The 16,334-nt window shown below is 49.9% G+C and overlaps 2 protein-coding genes across 2 annotated transcripts in view; one reads left to right on the forward strand and one right to left on the reverse strand.

Annotated features, from left to right (window-relative positions):
* IPO8 (importin 8) overlaps window positions 1–4,504 on the reverse strand; it is a 20,574-nt gene extending 16,070 nt beyond the window's left edge. Inside the window, exons 1-4 of the mRNA XM_069965599.1 lie at window positions 4,254–4,504; window positions 3,910–3,991; window positions 2,475–2,631; window positions 1,891–2,049 (exon numbers count right to left, since the gene is read on the reverse strand). Of these exons, the coding sequence (XP_069821700.1) occupies window positions 1,891–2,049; window positions 2,475–2,631; window positions 3,910–3,991; window positions 4,254–4,337 (482 nt within the window). The 5' untranslated portion in view covers window positions 4,338–4,504. The remainder of the gene's footprint in view (window positions 1–1,890; window positions 2,050–2,474; window positions 2,632–3,909; window positions 3,992–4,253) is intronic.
* On the forward strand, window positions 4,430–16,123 carry CAPRIN2 (caprin family member 2). The gene is made up of 22 exons (XM_069951034.1): window positions 4,430–4,500; window positions 7,941–8,161; window positions 8,331–8,393; window positions 8,698–8,784; window positions 9,041–9,279; window positions 10,346–10,428; window positions 10,531–10,674; window positions 10,763–10,806; window positions 10,979–11,239; window positions 11,523–11,579; window positions 11,667–11,774; window positions 11,968–12,099; window positions 12,188–12,251; window positions 12,878–12,936; window positions 13,046–13,147; window positions 13,238–13,339; window positions 13,736–13,885; window positions 14,071–14,248; window positions 14,574–14,759; window positions 14,858–14,958; window positions 15,174–15,240; window positions 15,333–16,123. The coding sequence occupies exons 2-22, from the start codon at window positions 7,955–7,957 to the stop codon at window positions 15,893–15,895; spliced, it is 2,997 nt and encodes a 998-aa protein (XP_069807135.1). The 5' UTR covers window positions 4,430–4,500; window positions 7,941–7,954; the 3' UTR covers window positions 15,896–16,123.
* Window positions 16,124–16,334: the final 211 nt, after the last annotated feature.

Raw genomic sequence — 16,334 nt, forward strand, 5'->3', positions numbered from 1 at the left:
CCTACTGCCCCTACTACTGACTGTCTACTCTACTACTGACTGACCCCTACTGTCTCCTCTACTACACAACTCACTGATCCCTACTGCCCCCTACTACACAACTCACTGATCCCTACTGCCCATACTACTAACTGATGCCTTCTGCCCCCAACTACACTAATCACTGATCCCTACTGCCCCCAACTACACTACTCACTGATCCCTACTGCCCCCAACTACTAACACATTACTCAGCGCTCCCTCCTCTCTTCCCTATTACTCTGCACTCACTACGTCATCTACTACTATATACTCCCTACTCTCTGCACAGTACTCTAATCCCTCCCCACACCGCCCTCCTCCACGTCCCCCTCCTCCACGTCCCCCTCCTCATAGCCCTATTTCATGGAACAATTATCGTTCATAGATTCGCTCTAACGACCGCTCAGTAACGAGCACTTAACGATTTTTTTTAAGCGAACGATAACACATAATACGAGTGGGAACGTGAACGATATCTGTAGTGTAACGATTTTTTTGCGGTCGTTACATCGTTACATGGTCGTTTAAAACGTGGGGAAATGTAGGTAGACATTTCAAGAACGACTGAAAGATTTTTTATTCAACAAAAAGATTAGCGAATTATTGTTCAAAGACCAACGATTTTTTTCGACATGTTGAAAAAAAAAGTGAACGACTCAACGACGATTTCGCTGTTGTCTTCGCTCGTTTACAGCTATTCCACTGAACGAATATCGTTAACGAGCGGTCGTTTGAACGATTTTATGAACGATAATCGTTCGAAAAAGTTCAGTGTAATAGGGCCTTAATCCCTCTCTCCCCCTCCTCATTCTCCCCCTCCTCCACGTCCCCCTCCTCCATGTCCCCTCTCCTCACTCTCCCCCCTCCTCCATGTCCCCCCTCACTCTCTCCCCCCTCCTCCTCACTCTCCCCCCTCCTCCTCACTCTCCCCCCTCCTCCTCACTCTCCCCCCTCCTCCTCACTCTCTCCCCTCCTCCTCACTCTCCACCCTCCTCCATGTCCCTCCTCACTCTCTCCCCTCCTCCTCACTCTCCACCCTCCTCCTCACTCTCCCCCCTCCTCCTCCATGTCCCCCCTCACTCTCCACCCTCCTCCTCACTCTCCACCCTCCTCCTCACTCTCCACCCTCCTCCTCACTCTCCACCCTCCTCCTCACTCTCCACCCTCCTCCTCACTCTCCACCCTCCTCCTCACTCTCCACCCTCCTCCTCACTCTCCACCCTCACTCTCCACCCTCCTCCTCACTCTCCACCCTCCTCCTCACTCTCCACCCTCCTCCTCACTCTCCACCCTCCTCCTCACTCCCCCCTCCTCCTCACTCCCCCCCCCCCCTCCTCACTCCCCCCCCTCCTCCTCACTCCCCTCCCTCCTCCTCCTCACTCTCTCCCTCCTCCTCCTCACTCTCCCCCCTCCTCCTCACTCTCCACCCTCCTCCTCACTCTCCACCCTCCTCCTCACTCTCTCCCCTCCTCCTCACTCTCTCCCCTCCTCCTCACTCTCTCCCCTCCTCCTCACTCTCTCCCCTCCACCTCACTCTCTCCCCTCCTCCTCCTCACTCTCCACCCTCCTCCTCACTCTCTCCCCTCCTCCTCACTCTCTCCCTCCTCCTCACTCTCCACCCTCCTCCTCACTCTCTCCCTCCTCCTCACTCTCTCCCTCCTCCTCACTCTCTCCCTCCTCCTCACTCTCTCCCCTCCTCCTCACTCTCTACCCTCCTCCTCACTCTCCACCCTCCTCCTCACTCTCTCCCCTCCTCCTCACTCTCTCCCTCCTCCTCACTCTCTCCCTCCTCCTCACTCTCCACCCTCCTCCTCACTCTCCCCCAGTATACGCTCGCTCCGGCCCCGGTAGCCATGATCAGCTGCTCACTCGTATGTCTTCACCAGCTGGTAGAGGCACAGCAGGCTGCCCAGCCAGCTCCCCGTGTTCGATGACTGAAGATAGAAGCCGATCTTATCCACCACAGCCGTCCAGCGTCCGGGGAAGTCGTGCTTGATGATGACGCGTAGGCAGAGAGTCAGCTGAGCCCTGGGGGGCAGAAAGCAGAGAGTCAGCTGAGCCCTGGGGGGCAGAAAGCAGAGAGTCAGCTGAGCCCTGGGGGGCAGAAAGCAGAGAGTCAGCTGAGCCCTGGGGGGCAGAAAGCAGAGAGTCAGCTGAGCCCTGGGGGGGGCAGAAAGCAGAGAGTCAGCTGAGCCCTGGGGGGGGCAGAAAGCAGAGAGTCAGCTGAGCCCTGAGGGGCAGAAAGCAGAGAGTCAGCTGAGCCCTGGGGGGCAGAAAGCAGAGAGTCAGCTGAGCCCTGGGGGGCAGAAAGCAGAGAGAGAGTCAGACGAGCCCTGGGGGGCAGAAAGCAGAGCGAGTCACCTGAGCTCTGGGGGGCAGAAGCCAGAGTCACTCTCTGCAGCTAAAGCCGCCATATTGGGTACCACAGCGGCCACCATACTGCCGCCTCCTACCTGACCAGGTCCGGGGAGCGGATGATTCCCTCCACTATGTTCTCCCGGATCGCCTGACGATCATTCTCATGGATGTTGAATGGGAACACAACTTCCCCGATCATCGGCTCCCTGTCCGGCCAATACTGAGTCACCATGTTCTTCAGATAGATCGCCGCTGTCACCGGGGAGAGGAACAGAATAGTGAGCGCAGCTCTGGAGTATAATACAGGAACTCAGGATCAGTAATGTAATATATGTACACAGTGACCCCACCAGCAGAATAGTGAGTGCAGCTCTGGAGTATAATACAGGAACTTAGGATCAGTAATGTAATATATGTACACAGTGACCCCACCAGCAGAATAGTGAGTGCAGCTCTGGAGTATAATGCAGGATGTAACTCAGGATCAGTAATGTATGTACACAGTGATCCCACCAGCAGAATAGTGAGTGCAGCTCTGGAGTATAATACAGGATGTAACTCAGGATCAGTAATGTAATGTATGTACACAGTGACCCCACCAGCAGAATAGTGATTACAGCTCTAGAGTATAATACAGGATGTAACTCAGGATCAGTAATGTAATGTATGTACACAGTGACCCCACCAGCAGAATAGTGAGTGCAGCTCTGGAGTATAATACAGGATGGAACTCAGGATCAGACAGGTCACACCTGGCTATATGGTATATATGTATACTCACACCTGGCTGTATGGTATATATGTATACTCACACCTGGCTATATGGTATATATGTATACTCACCCGCCTGGCTATATGGTATATATGTATACTCACACCTGGCTATATGGTATATATGTATACTCACACCTGGCTATATGGTATATATATGTATACTCATCCGCCTGGCTATATGGTATATATGTATACTCACCCACCTGGCTATATGGTATATATGTATACTCACCCGCCTGGCTGTATGGTATATATGTATACTCACACCTGGCTATATGGTATATATGTATACTCACCCGCCTGGCTATATGGTATATATGTATACTCACACCTGGCTATATGGTATATATGTATACTCACCCGCCTGGCTATATGGTATATATGTATACTCACACCTGGCTATATGGTATATATGTATACTCACCCGCCTGGCTATATGGTATATATGTATACTCACCCGCCTGGCTATATGGTATATATGTATACTCACACCTGGCTATATGGTATATATATGTATACTCACCCGCCTGGCTATATGGTATATATGTATACTCATCCGCCTGGCTATATGGTATATATGTATACTCACCCGCCTGGCTATATGGTATATATGTATACTCACCCGCCTGGCTATATGGTATATATGTATACTCACCCGCCTGGCTATATGGTATATATGTATACTCACCCGCCTGGCTATATGGTATATATGTATACTCACCCGCCTGGCTATATGGTATATATATGTATACTCACCCGCCTGGCGTACAGGGAACTCCACCTCATCAGACACAATGATCTGCAGTAATGTTGGTGCGAAGCTGATGATCTTGTAGGACTGGAGGAGAAGAGAGAAGACAGGACGTCCTGATATTATTATATATACCCCCCACCTGTCACACATCGGGATATTGGGGGACATATATGCGACCTGCAGACCCCTGCACCCGGCTTCACCATCATGCACCCCACTCTCCTATACCCCCCCCCCTACACTAAGGGAAACTGGGCTCGTCCTGCCCTGGCAGACCGTTATCCGCATCCTCTGGGACAGGTGATTATCAGCCCGGCGGGGGTGCACCGTCCTGTCTCCCTCTCACCTGGTTGAGCTCAGTCTCGGCCGCCAGCCTCATCTTAGGGTCGATGGTCCCCCGCAGGGCCTGGATAATCCGGTTCGGATCCATGACGAACCCGAATAGACAACAACAGATTGGAATCTAAACGGGTTCACACGACCGTAAAGCAAAAGCGCATCATCTCTCTGCCTTCATTTACGGCTGCCGCAAAAATGACAGGCCAATAAACGCTGTATGGAACGCGAATGTCAGCAGAGAGCCGAGCAATAAAGTACAGTACGGGGGGAGGCGTGGGACATTTTGTACGGAGGAATGTACAGTATGAAATGATGGAGGAAAGTAATAAAGTACAGTACGGATCGGCTCTTGGGTCAGTCTGTACGGAATTATCTATCGCGTGTACTATATTGTGTGTACGGATCGGCTGTGGGGTCAGTCTGTACGGACTTATTGATTGTGTCTTCTTAGGGGAACAATAAAGTAAAGTACGGCTCGTCTTTTGGCTCATTTTGTATGAAATTATTGAAAGTGTGAAATATGTTATCTTCTATGTTTGTGTCGTTTAATCATGTGACTAAATTTACATTTTGACCACAGTTTCCACCAGGTTTGGTAACACTAACCCAAACAACTGTGTCCTCTTTTAGCCATTGTGGAACTACAACTCCCAGCAGGGGGCTGTCCGGACAGTGTGAAGGGTCTCAGGTTGGATCAGACCACCATAGGGAATCACTGACTTGTAATACCAGTCGTGTCCTCTGCGGGGCGATAAAGAACAATCCCCCCAGACCTGCAGCTGATCAGAGGACACAGCTTGTCCAGGTGTCCAGTGGGCGTGGCCACAGTGAGGCTGAAGCCCCGCCCAGAACAGGTGTATATATTCAATCTCAGGCTGGAGCTTTGCAGCCACTTGATTTTCCTGTGGGAAGTGCTGAGCGCTGTGTCTGGAGTGAGATATATACCTGGTGAAGGTGACGGTCAGTAAGAATTGCTGTGCTACAGCGCCATCCATTGGTGAAGTGGCTGATAACTGCGAGAAAAGCTCCAGCGCCTCATGGCAATGTCATGTGTAGCACTGAGGCTGTAGTTATAGTGTGGGGTCCACATGTCCGGTCTTGTGGGTGGGGGGCTGTGATGGATCCCCATCTGTGTAAGTGGGTCTGGTGCTGGTTGTGTAGTCTGTATGGTCCCTAATATGCAGTGTTGGTGGTGTAGTGTGCAGGGTCCCCAATAAGCAGTCATCATGTTGGGGGGATGGGTTATCGGGTCCCCCATAAGTAATCCTGCTGCCAGGGAGGGTGCCTGGGTCCCCACATAAGCGGTCCTGGTGCCTGGGTCCCCCCATAAGTGGTCCTGGTGCCTGGGTCCCCCCATAAGTGGTCCTGGTGCCTGGGTCCCCCCCATAAGCGGTCCTGGTGCCTGGGTCCCCCCCATAAGCGGTCCTGGTGCCTGGGTCCCCCCCATAAGCGGTCCTGGTGCCTGGGTCCCCCCCATAAGCGGTCCTGGTGCCTGGGTCCCCCCCATAAGCGGTCCTGGTGCCTGGGTCCCCCCCATAAGCGGTCCTGGTGCCTGGGTCCCCCCCATAAGCGGTCCTGGTGCCTGGGTCCCCCCCATAAGCGGTCCTGGTGCCTGGGTCCCCCCCATAAGCGGTCCTGGTGCCTGGGTCCCCCCCATAAGCGGTCCTGGTGCCTGGGTCCCCCCCATAAGCGGTCCTGGTGCCTGGGTCCCCCCCATAAGCGGTCCTGGTGCCTGGGTCCCCCCCATAAGCGGTCCTGGTGCCTGGGTCCCCCCCATAAGCGGTCCTGGTGCCTGGGTCCCCCCCATAAGCGGTCCTGGTGCCTGGGTCCCCCCCATAAGCGGTCCTGGTGCCTGGGTCCCCCCCATAAGCGGTCCTGGTGCCTGGGTCCCCCCCATAAGCGGTCCTGGTGCCTGGGTCCCCCCCATAAGCGGTCCTGGTGCCTGGGTCCCCCCCATAAGCGGTCCTGGTGCCTGGGTCCCCCCCATAAGCGGTCCTGGTGCCTGGGTCCCCCCCATAAGCGGTCCTGGTGCCTGGGTCCCCCCCATAAGCGGTCCTGGTGCCTGGGTCCCCCCATAAGCGGTCCTGGTGCCTGGGTCCCCCCATAAGCGGTCCAGGTGTTGGCTGTAGGGTACGGGGTCCCCGACCTACCATACGACTCACTGTACTGTATGGTATACCATACATTGTTCCATGGGGCTCTGGGATAACTTATCCTATATCTCTGCCATGGTCTCCTGAACCAGTGTCAAAACTACAGTTCTCGTCATGCCCTTAAAGGGGTATTCCACTAAAGAGCTAAAAACTGAAATGCTCCCAAACCTAGCTGATCTTGCTTAACAAGTTTCCCTGAATATATTGAGCCGTCTCTCGTTTTTCTAAAAGCTGATCTATATACAAGATGGCGCCGCCAGGAAACTACACTTCCCATCATGCATTGCACCTCAGAGCCAACTGCTAAGTACATGCCCTTGGCTGGCTCAATTTGCTTCTGCTTTACACTGTAAGGGCAGGTTCACACGTACTGGATCCATTGCCTGTTAGTTACATGTTAATCCGGCCTAAGGGTATGTGCACACCAAGGAAATTGCGCAAATAACTTGCCCCGGATTCTGTTGCTCGCCCTTCTCTCTCCGCTCATCCCATAGGCACCATTCTGTGGTCAGGCAGATTCCACCATCCTCCCAAAAAATTAACATGTCCATTCTTTGGCCGGACAGCAGAATCTGCCTGACTATAGAATGGAGCCTATGGGACGGGTGGATGGGGCGAGCGACAGAATCCGGGGCAAGTTATCCGCGTGATTCCTGTAGTGTGCGTATACCCTGTGGGTGCGGTCACACGTACAGGATCCGCAGCAGATATCACTAACTAAATAACTGAAGACGGCATCAAATCTGCTGCGGATCCTGTACATGTGTACGCAGCCTTCCTAGCACCCACAGAGTCCGGCTGCTTCTCACAGGGGGGATCCCTCACAGGTACCTGAGTGTCACCAGTCCTATCCTGTAATCCATCTGATTCCCACTGGGCTGAATTCTCTCCCCCTGTGACAAATCCAGCATCTGTACTGTGAGCTCTGGCTTCTGTCACTGTTTCTACCTCACACATAACAGAACCTTTTACCTCACAACACACTGACTGGATTCCACACAAGCTCCTTCTATGCCCCTCCTCCCTCCCTCACTGCTGGACACCTAGCAATGTTGTGTGCTGGCACTACCATAACAGACAAGCCCTATCCTGGGCCACATATCCATCTACATAGATTACAAAGAGATGAAGTTTCCTTTTCCCTATACTGCTCTGGAGGCTGTCGCTGTTGTTTCCCCGCCCCTTGGCCAGGTGCTCTCTAATTGGTGGGATGTCAGTGGTGGGTGGGGTTAGAAAAGTTGTTACAGCTTGCCTGGCAACAGAAGGGACCATGTTCATGTGACTTTGGTCTCAGAAGGGAGGGGGAGGACAGATTTGTCGAGACCATGTGGATCAAGAAGTGAGGATTTTCAGCAGCTTCCTGTCAGGATGTGCTGCAGACACACTGCCCAGTTCATGTAATAGAAACCTATAAGAAGCTTACATTATGGGTGGGGAATGAACAGGGTTAACTTTTATTAAGTGGAGTACCCCTTTAAAGGAAGTTTTAGTTGCTTCCAGTCTCGGGTACCTAACATACTGACTCCATCTTGGCCCCCCAGGCTAATCCTGCACTATGGTCCAGCTCTCGCCCTCCAGCCCTGGCAGTGATGGTCAGCTGACTCACCTGGCGGGAGACCCCAAGCATCTGTCTGATCGGGGTCTCTGCTCTCTGCAATCCTCGCTGTCGTCTTCTGCCACTCCGCTCCAGGTCTATGAGACGTACCTGGAGAATGGCTTCATCAGCCTGAAGCACAAGATCCGCAACATCGAGAAGAAGAAGGTGAAGGCCGAGGATGGCAACGTCTGCCTGGTTATAGTGGGAGACTCCGTCATGGGGGAGGGGGGTTTATTACAACTGGGATAAGTCAGATCGTGGATGAAACAATTTCCCATCGAGATCAACCAATCATTGTGTGAAGTTTAATTCAAATTTGTCACTTTAATTCCAGGTAAAACTAGAAGATTACCGTGACCGTCTAAGCAATGGAGAGGTGCTGAATCAGGACCAGCTGGTGTGTATACAGCTCCTAGGCAGAACTGTCTCCATGGTAACAGACTACAAGCTAGCTCGGTGTAGTCCTATTACTCTACATCTAAATGTTGTAGCAAGAAGTTGGTTTTAAGGGGATTTCTCTCTCCTTTGTACATAACTAGTTTCTGTGCTGTCCCTATGACAACACTCCCTGCTCATGCTTTCTGGCAGCTCAGTGTTGTCACGTAGTAATTTGGGATCTTGTGTCGTTATAATGACACTCCCCTGATGGGGGGAGGGGGTTGTAGGTTGGTGTCCATCATAGACCATTGCTTTACTTGCAGGAGGCGGTAGAGAAGTACACTGAGGTCATCCACAATCTGGAATTTGCCAAAGATCTTCAAAAAGTGTTCGCTTCTCTGAGCCAAGATGTAAGTATGATGGGAGGATGTACCTGCTAACTGGCCTCCTGAAATACTCTGTGCTGCTGGAGACCCTGCTCCTTCCACTGTGTAACCGATATGACCTCCCATATCCAATCCCTTACTAATAGTCGGTGACAATGTAACGGACCCCTATGGTTAGGAGTGTACCTGTATGCATGGTGCTGTGTGGACTGTCTATACTGATACCTGGTGGTAGTTTTAGCGGGTTATGTAAATTCTATATGTAATGTAACTCTTCAAGTTAATAAAGGCTCAAAAGAAGGCGCTAAGGAGAGAGCACGTCCAGAAGACCGAGGCTGAGAAAAAGCGCCTGCGCACGGTGCTGCAGATCCAGTACTTGTTACAGTCCTTCTGTCAGGACCATGTGCAGCAAGACTTCAAGGAGGGGATCAACGGGGCCATGTACATCACCTCCAAGGAGCTGGAATCTCTCTCAAAGTTCTCCAAACTCATCTGTCACAAGAGGTTCCAACACATGAGGTGAGACGTTCTTTGGTATCATAACCAGTTACCATGACAGTTTGGGGGCTCGTCCGGGATCCAAATGGGGACAGCCAACAAAGAACCCTAATTACATACGAGAACCACAAACGGAAGGTGTCAGTTAAGGTTTTACAATCCTACTGGGTCTCCCCATGAACACCAGGTATTGGGTCTGTCATATTGGTTACTGTTTATGATCCCCAAGAGTTAGAGGCGACACCTGGGACAATGACCCAGACTAATGGGAAGGCACAGTAAGACTGCAAAGTGACTTTACCTGTCGAGGTTCTTCGTCAACTGTCCCTATGAACGGTATTTGGGATCCTGGATGAGACCACAGAACTGTAATGGTACTTACTAGTTATGATCCCAAAGTGGGTGTTTTGGGGGCTCATCCGGGATCCAGAATGCTGTTCATAGGACAGTTGACAAAATCAAAACCACAAAATCTAGAAGGCAGAATTACTGTGCCTTCCCATTACTCTGGGTCATTGTTCTACATGTTGCCTTTAACTCTTGGATCGTAAACAGTAATTACTGTGACAGCAGATCCAATACCCGGTGTTAATGGGGAGACAAAATTTTGCAATCCTACTGTAACTCTTTTGGTTGTGGTTCTCGGTTGTCTAATATCAGGGTTTCTTGTCGATTGTCACTACAAACAGCACTTGGGATCCCGGACGAGCCCCCAAAACTGTCATGGTAATTACTGGTTGTGATCCTAAAACCCATTTGCTGTATTGTCTCTGTGCTCTTGATGCCTAAATATTCTTCTGGGGTAATAAGGAAATGTCTACCAGAAAGGAAACCGGACTTATCTCCTTGGTATGTGTAAGGCCTTCTAGCTTGAGGTGAGATCACTGTGTACATACATTACTGATCCTGAGTTACATCCTGTATTATACTCAAGAGCTGCACTCACTATTCTGCTGGTGGGGTCACTGTGTACATACATTACTGATCCTGAGTTACATCCTATACTATACTCAAGAGCTGCACTCACTATTCTGCTGGTGGAGTTTGTAAGATTCTTCTGATTGGCCTTGATTTTTCTTTCCGTTAGTCTTGAAGATGAGATGGATCAGTTGTCCGTCTACCTGTGGAACCTTCTGGAGGGCAATGAGAAGACTGTGGCTGGGACCAATTGTGGGTAGTCCTCTGATGGTGGTCTTTGTATGACAGGGGCTTAAGAGAATTTCTTCTGATAGCTTGTATACTCATGAGCCTATCCTCGTATATGTATCCTAGACAAGTACCTGAAGGATCTGGTGTCCAGGATGCTGGATTGTGGCTATTTTGAAAGTGTTCCAGATCCTCCCCCACCTGAGGAGCCAGAAGTCTTGGAAAAACCTCTGAAGACTGAAATCGCCAAAGTAGCTACAGCTGAACCAGGTACCTAGAGATAAATGAGGTATCTCCTTGAAGGGTGCTTGTCTAGGATCAACCAATATGATACTGACTTCTATATTTGTATTTCTAGAGTCTTTTATGGAACAGGTGAAAAAGGAGCCTCTTCCCAAAGAGGTAAAGACCTTTAGACCAGCTAGATGGGGTGGACACAAAGACCAAAGCATATATTTTAGTGGCCATGGCCTGCTTGCCTTTAGGGAAAGCCCTGTTTTATGGAGGGACAAGCTGACCATCTTCATGGTGGATGGTGCCACATGGAATCTCCTCTAACCTCCTCTACTTCCAGCTTCCCATCAGGCATTGTGTGCCAAAACCAGACCCGCTGCCCAAAGCCTCGGAGATGCCCATCCCAGTGCAAGTGAAATACATAAAGCCGGAGGCAATAAAGCCCTGGGCGGTAGCTGCAAATGTGAAGATACAAGAGCCACCAAGAAGGTGGCAGTCTCCTCCATCGCTGATACCCCTGACCAAGCCCTGGGAAGCTGCAAATGTCCCTCAACCAGTGATCAAACAACCAAAGAAGTGTGACTTGGAACCACCTAAGGAGGTAACAGACCTGGTCTGACTAGGAGAGTGTGTCCTGGTGGTTGGGCATAAGGCTATTGTCTTGGTTGGACAATACCTGATTGGGATATCGACAACGGTGCCTAGTGGTGCTGGAATAAGTTCCCAACTCTTTATAGGTTGACTAAAGCATGGTGATGTAGTCCTGGGGAAGAGAGTTGGAAACTACATCTGGCACACATTGCTTAAATTACCACCATCTTCTCAGAAGACGTAGTCTTTGCGTTGGTAAGCAGGCGTTTATAGCTTTTCCTTCTATATCTTAGAGACGTGAGCGGACACCAAAACCTCAGCAGGAAGTAAAAGTTGCCACCCAGCTGAAGGTAAGCGTTGATGTCGTGTATAAATCTGGTTAGCTGACCTCAGACGTAAATGGACCTTAGAATTAGACTGTTCATTCCTCCTATCAGGATCCTAAGATGTCTCCTGTCCAAAGTGTGCAGATAATGGTGAAGAAAAGAGAAGTCCCCGCTCCCATCTGTATCAACCACCTGTCACCAGCCGTGAACAATACTCAGGTCTGTTGGCTGGTCATGGGCATTAGCCTAAAAGAAACTCAGGCAAAACAGAATGTGGTGTGGAACCTCAGGGGCGGAGCCTGTCATAGATTGTCATTTTTGCTCCGCCCCTCTGACATCACAACAATACCTGTTAGCACCTCCAAGCACAGGAGTACAGAATCTTTACCTACATGAATATTTGTTCCTCCAGCCGCACCGTGTGGCCTCCCAGCCGGCTGCTGAATTCTGCTACTCGCCAACTCTCCCCAAGGATCCGGAGCTGCGGAAACAAAAACTGGAGGATCTCATCGATCAGATCAAAGGAACGTATAACTTCATGCAGGTAAGAGGAGCCTCAAGATACGATTAGGCTGGAGGAAGCAATGGATAACCACCGGTGGGGTTTCAAAAAGTTTTTTTTTTTTTCCCAGGACTCCATGTTGGATTATGAATTTTCATCCCAAAGATCAGCCTCTCCAAGACTTCTGATTGAAGGTTAGTGGCTCTAATCTGGACACGACTTGGGGCCCTATTCCACGGGACAATTATTGTTCAGATAATCGTTAAATTGTTCGGATTGAAGCATAATAATCGTTCAGTTGAATAGCCGTTAACGATTAAACGAGGAACGAGAACTCAATCGCTTAAGACCTGGACCTATTTTTATCGTTGCTCATTCGCATGGAATAAGATGTCATGTGGTCGCTCACAGTAGCTACGAATGCAATAGCAACGACAAGACGACCGCAAGAACGATCATAAGTAACGATTATCGTTCCGTGTGAATGGGTGAGACTTCAGTCTGTTCGCAATAGCGGTCGTTTGAGATCGTTTATCGTTAACAATTATGTGAATGATGATCATCCCGTGGAATAGGGCCCTTAGACCTTTTCATCTTAGGTTGTGACAGATATCATACATGCAAATCTCAAACAAATGTCCATAACCAATGTCCATACCAGTCACGGATCCCCACCAGTGACTTACGGCTATTGCTCTAATGGGATATCGGGAACAACTTGAACTTCTACTTTGCTTCCTTGACTGTTCATAAGTTACAGAATTGCATGAAATCCCCATACTAGAACATTGACCATAGAGTAATCCCTTCATCCTTCTAGTTCCATCAGTGTCTGAGGCCGTAGAAAGTCTAAAGGAATCATCTGTGCCAGCTGAAAAGGTAACTCTTGCTATTTTAAGAGTCCAACAATCTCACTGAAGACTACAGTGTTCTCACTGTCCACTGTAGACCAATGCATTCTGTGATAACAGTACTTCCCTGTTCCTAGGAGTCCACTCCACCAGCGTCTATGGAACCAGTAGTTGACCCAGTCTCTCCTGCTAGATCGGATCCAGTTGATCCTCCATCTCCTGCATGCTCCCCCATAAATGTATGTTGTGAATGTTCATTGGTGTACAAGGAGAAACTTCAATCATAGCAGGGAGGTGCTGGTTTAGGAGTTTCCTTCTATCTTTGGTAGGTTCCTGTTTCTCCAGCCCAAGAAGTGGTGGAAGTACGGACTCCAGAGCCAGTCCGTGTGCCGAACTCTCCTCTACCTGATTCTCTTCCAGAGAGAAGTCTGGTTAGTTTCATCATTCATGGTTTGAGGTTCATGCAATCTCTAGCCAATGAGGCTATTGTGGAAGACTATACTCAATGTAAAAGTCTTTGGTGGCCTGAGGAGCCAGCCATTGGTTGTACTAAGAAACACAGTATGATCTCATGCTTGGCCATCTGAGTTTCTCCCGGGATGTTGACTAATCCAGTGCGAGTCTATGATCTACTGGTGTTTAACTTAAGACTTTATAGACTTCTAGCTACCTTATTGCAGTTTTCTCCCAACTGTTGCCAAACTCCAATCTCATGCCCAATAGCCAGAGGCTGTCCCCTGGTAGCAAGAGGCTGTCTGGGCATGGTGGGTTGTATCTTTATAGAGCATGACTATAGGGCCACACGCTGTATATGCTTCTCATTTCAGACTCCTGTGCCTCTACAAACTGAGCCGCTCCAGTCTCCTAAGACTCCGACCAACGTTCCGCTCGTGCAGCTGAAGAGGGAAGGAACCCCGCTGTCTACCAGGAGCACCCCAGTCTCTTCACACAAGTCTCCCTTTCAAGGGATGCAGGCCGTGAGTTTTGTTAGATACGGCAGCCGTTGTCCCTTTGGACACCAGTCATAATGGTTGAAGTATGGTTCCCCGTGCTTCTAGGGAAGCCCGCCATCACTATGGGGAAACTGGTGTTTGTTTTCTTCTGCAATTGCCAAACTAGCGAATACTAATCTAGTGGATTTCTTTTGTTCTCCACTCTTTAGGTATTTAAAGTGAACCCTCCCCTGCTGGCCCGTAAGGAGATGGAGATAAAAGAAGATCCACTGTATTCCCCGGAGTACCAGCAGACCTTCAGCACTGCAAGTACTCAGACTCTTCCTCATGGCTTACTAGATATGAACGGTGGCGAGCCGCACTCTCTCATACAGGAGCCGCTGGTGGGTAAGTGTAGACACTGAGTATCAAGGTAGAGTTCCCATTAAAGGGATTTCCTGGGCACTACATATTGATGATCTGGACTCTAGGGTTGCGGCCACTATCTGGTTGGTCCAATACAGAGTGGTCCTTGCAGTCCATGCAGTCTTTGGTCACATTCAAAGACTGCAAGAGGATTCCAGCGGGCGGCATCACCTTGAAGTTCTGCCTGTATCATAGACTCAATGATATTTGATGGCGAAATCTTCTTGAAGTCTGTAGTGTGCATGTACCCTTAAGGATGTTGCACCACTTCTGGTAAAATCCATACCTGCACTCCATTTTTCTTCAGGGGGTCCCTATCCTTCTGGCATGCCTCCGGTGAGTAATGGAAGTATACCCTGTTACACATCTACCCCCAACCTGGTGCCTCGAATTCCCCAGCAATGCATAAGTACCCGAGGTGGAATGGTGAGAGGAACCAGCCGCGGAGCCCGGGTGATGACCAATGGCTATCGCTGCCAGACAAGCTTTAAAGGCAAGTGGGCATAGTTTCCTTTTTATAGATGTGACTCCCCCTCCCCCCCCCCCTTTTTTTATTTTCAATTTAATTTTAAAACCAACATTTTGTTCTAGTGCCTGAGACTTATAGAGGAACCCAATGTCCTTCCAATGGAAGCTATGGACATGTACCCTGCAGTGGGCGAGACTACCCTGTCACCCAGTATATACCCCGGGTAAGACTAGCTCTGTCGAGTAGAAGGTTCAATAGAGGGGATGGGAGATGCCTCCTATATCTCTAGGGCTTATTCCACCCTTAACCCTAGCTGGTGCCACTTCGTCATGGTCTTTACAATATGTACCACCTTGGGTAGGAAGGATAGAAGGCCGGTATGAGCCAACACCAGATAAATCTAGGAAATGGCTGGTGATTGCTGTGTTCACTTTGTAGGATGCAAACTCTCACCTTAGCCATAAGAGAGGATCGATCACTCCAGCTGGCCGTTCCACCATAAGAAGTGAGTAATCATCATACTTGACTACGTTCTTCTGTACAGTAGGGCTGAGGATCCACTTTATAGACCTTTAATAAATATGGTCTCCCCTATAGGTTGGAGTGACTCCCCCCAACTTGGGAACCCAGAGATGGAGGAAAGCTTTAACAGTACGGACTCTGGACATGGGGACTCCCGCAGCATGACGTCGGTTGATATGTCAATGAGCGGCCAACCTGCCACCATTCTACCAGTCCACGTCTATCCTCTTCCCCAGCAGATGAGGGTGGCCTTCTCCGCAGCCAGAACCTCTAATTTTGCCCCCGGCACACTGGACCAGCCGATCGTCTTTGACCTCCTGCTCAACAATCTGGGGGACACGTTTGACTTCCAGGTGGGACGGTTCATGTGTCCGGTTAATGGCACCTACGTGTTCATATTCCACATGTTAAAGCTGGCAGTGAATGTCCCTCTGTATGTGAACCTGATGAAGAATGAGGAGGTGATGGTTTCAGCCTATGCCAACGATGGAGCCCCAGACCATGAGACGGCCAGTAACCACGCCGTCCTGCAACTTTTCCAGGGGGACCAGATCTGGTTACGGCTACACAGAGGCGCCATCTATGGCAGCAGCTGGAAATACTCCACATTCTCTGGGTACCTGCTGTATCAGGACTGACTAGACATGGTGTCAGACCCACCATTGGGTTGAGTTGTGTGGTTTGTTTGTGGTTATATGGAAAGGACTGGTTCAGGTACTTCATATCTGGCTGGAGTACTAGTCGGTCCACCCTTTATGAGGCCATGGATGAAGCAAAGAGCTGGAGTATGGGAATTGTGGAGAGCTTGTCCAATGATGTGGTGTAGTATGGTGTGTAGTCACTTTCTACTGGTGCTGCATGGAGTCGGTGGCCTAATAAACAATGATTGCAATATGGTTGTCTGTCTACTTCAGTTGGGTGGTCTGCTCCTACACTAGATGGGTCGGGATCTCCACTGATCACAACTATGAAGGGCTGGTTGTACATGTAATGCTCTATTCATCCTGAGAATGAACTTTTTCCATCTGATCTTGTGACTTTGTGTAACACAACATTGGTTGTATTGGAGCATGCAGG

This window comes from Dendropsophus ebraccatus, chromosome 1 (genome assembly GCF_027789765.1).
Source record: "Dendropsophus ebraccatus isolate aDenEbr1 chromosome 1, aDenEbr1.pat, whole genome shotgun sequence".
NCBI classification, from domain to species: domain Eukaryota; kingdom Metazoa; phylum Chordata; class Amphibia; order Anura; family Hylidae; genus Dendropsophus; species Dendropsophus ebraccatus.

Bases quoted from the DNA above. Each gene is read 5' to 3' on its own strand.
- CAPRIN2 (XM_069951034.1), top strand. From the start codon at position 7,955: ATGGTCCAGCTCTCGCCCTCCAGCCCTGGCAGTGATGGTCAGCTGACT. The intron at 11,240-11,522 runs GTAACAGACCTG...TCTATATCTTAG, and splicing joins ACTTGGAACCACCTAAGGAG to AGACGTGAGCGGACACCAAA. The intron at 12,100-12,187 runs GTAAGAGGAGCC...TTTTTTTCCCAG, and splicing joins GAACGTATAACTTCATGCAG to GACTCCATGTTGGATTATGA.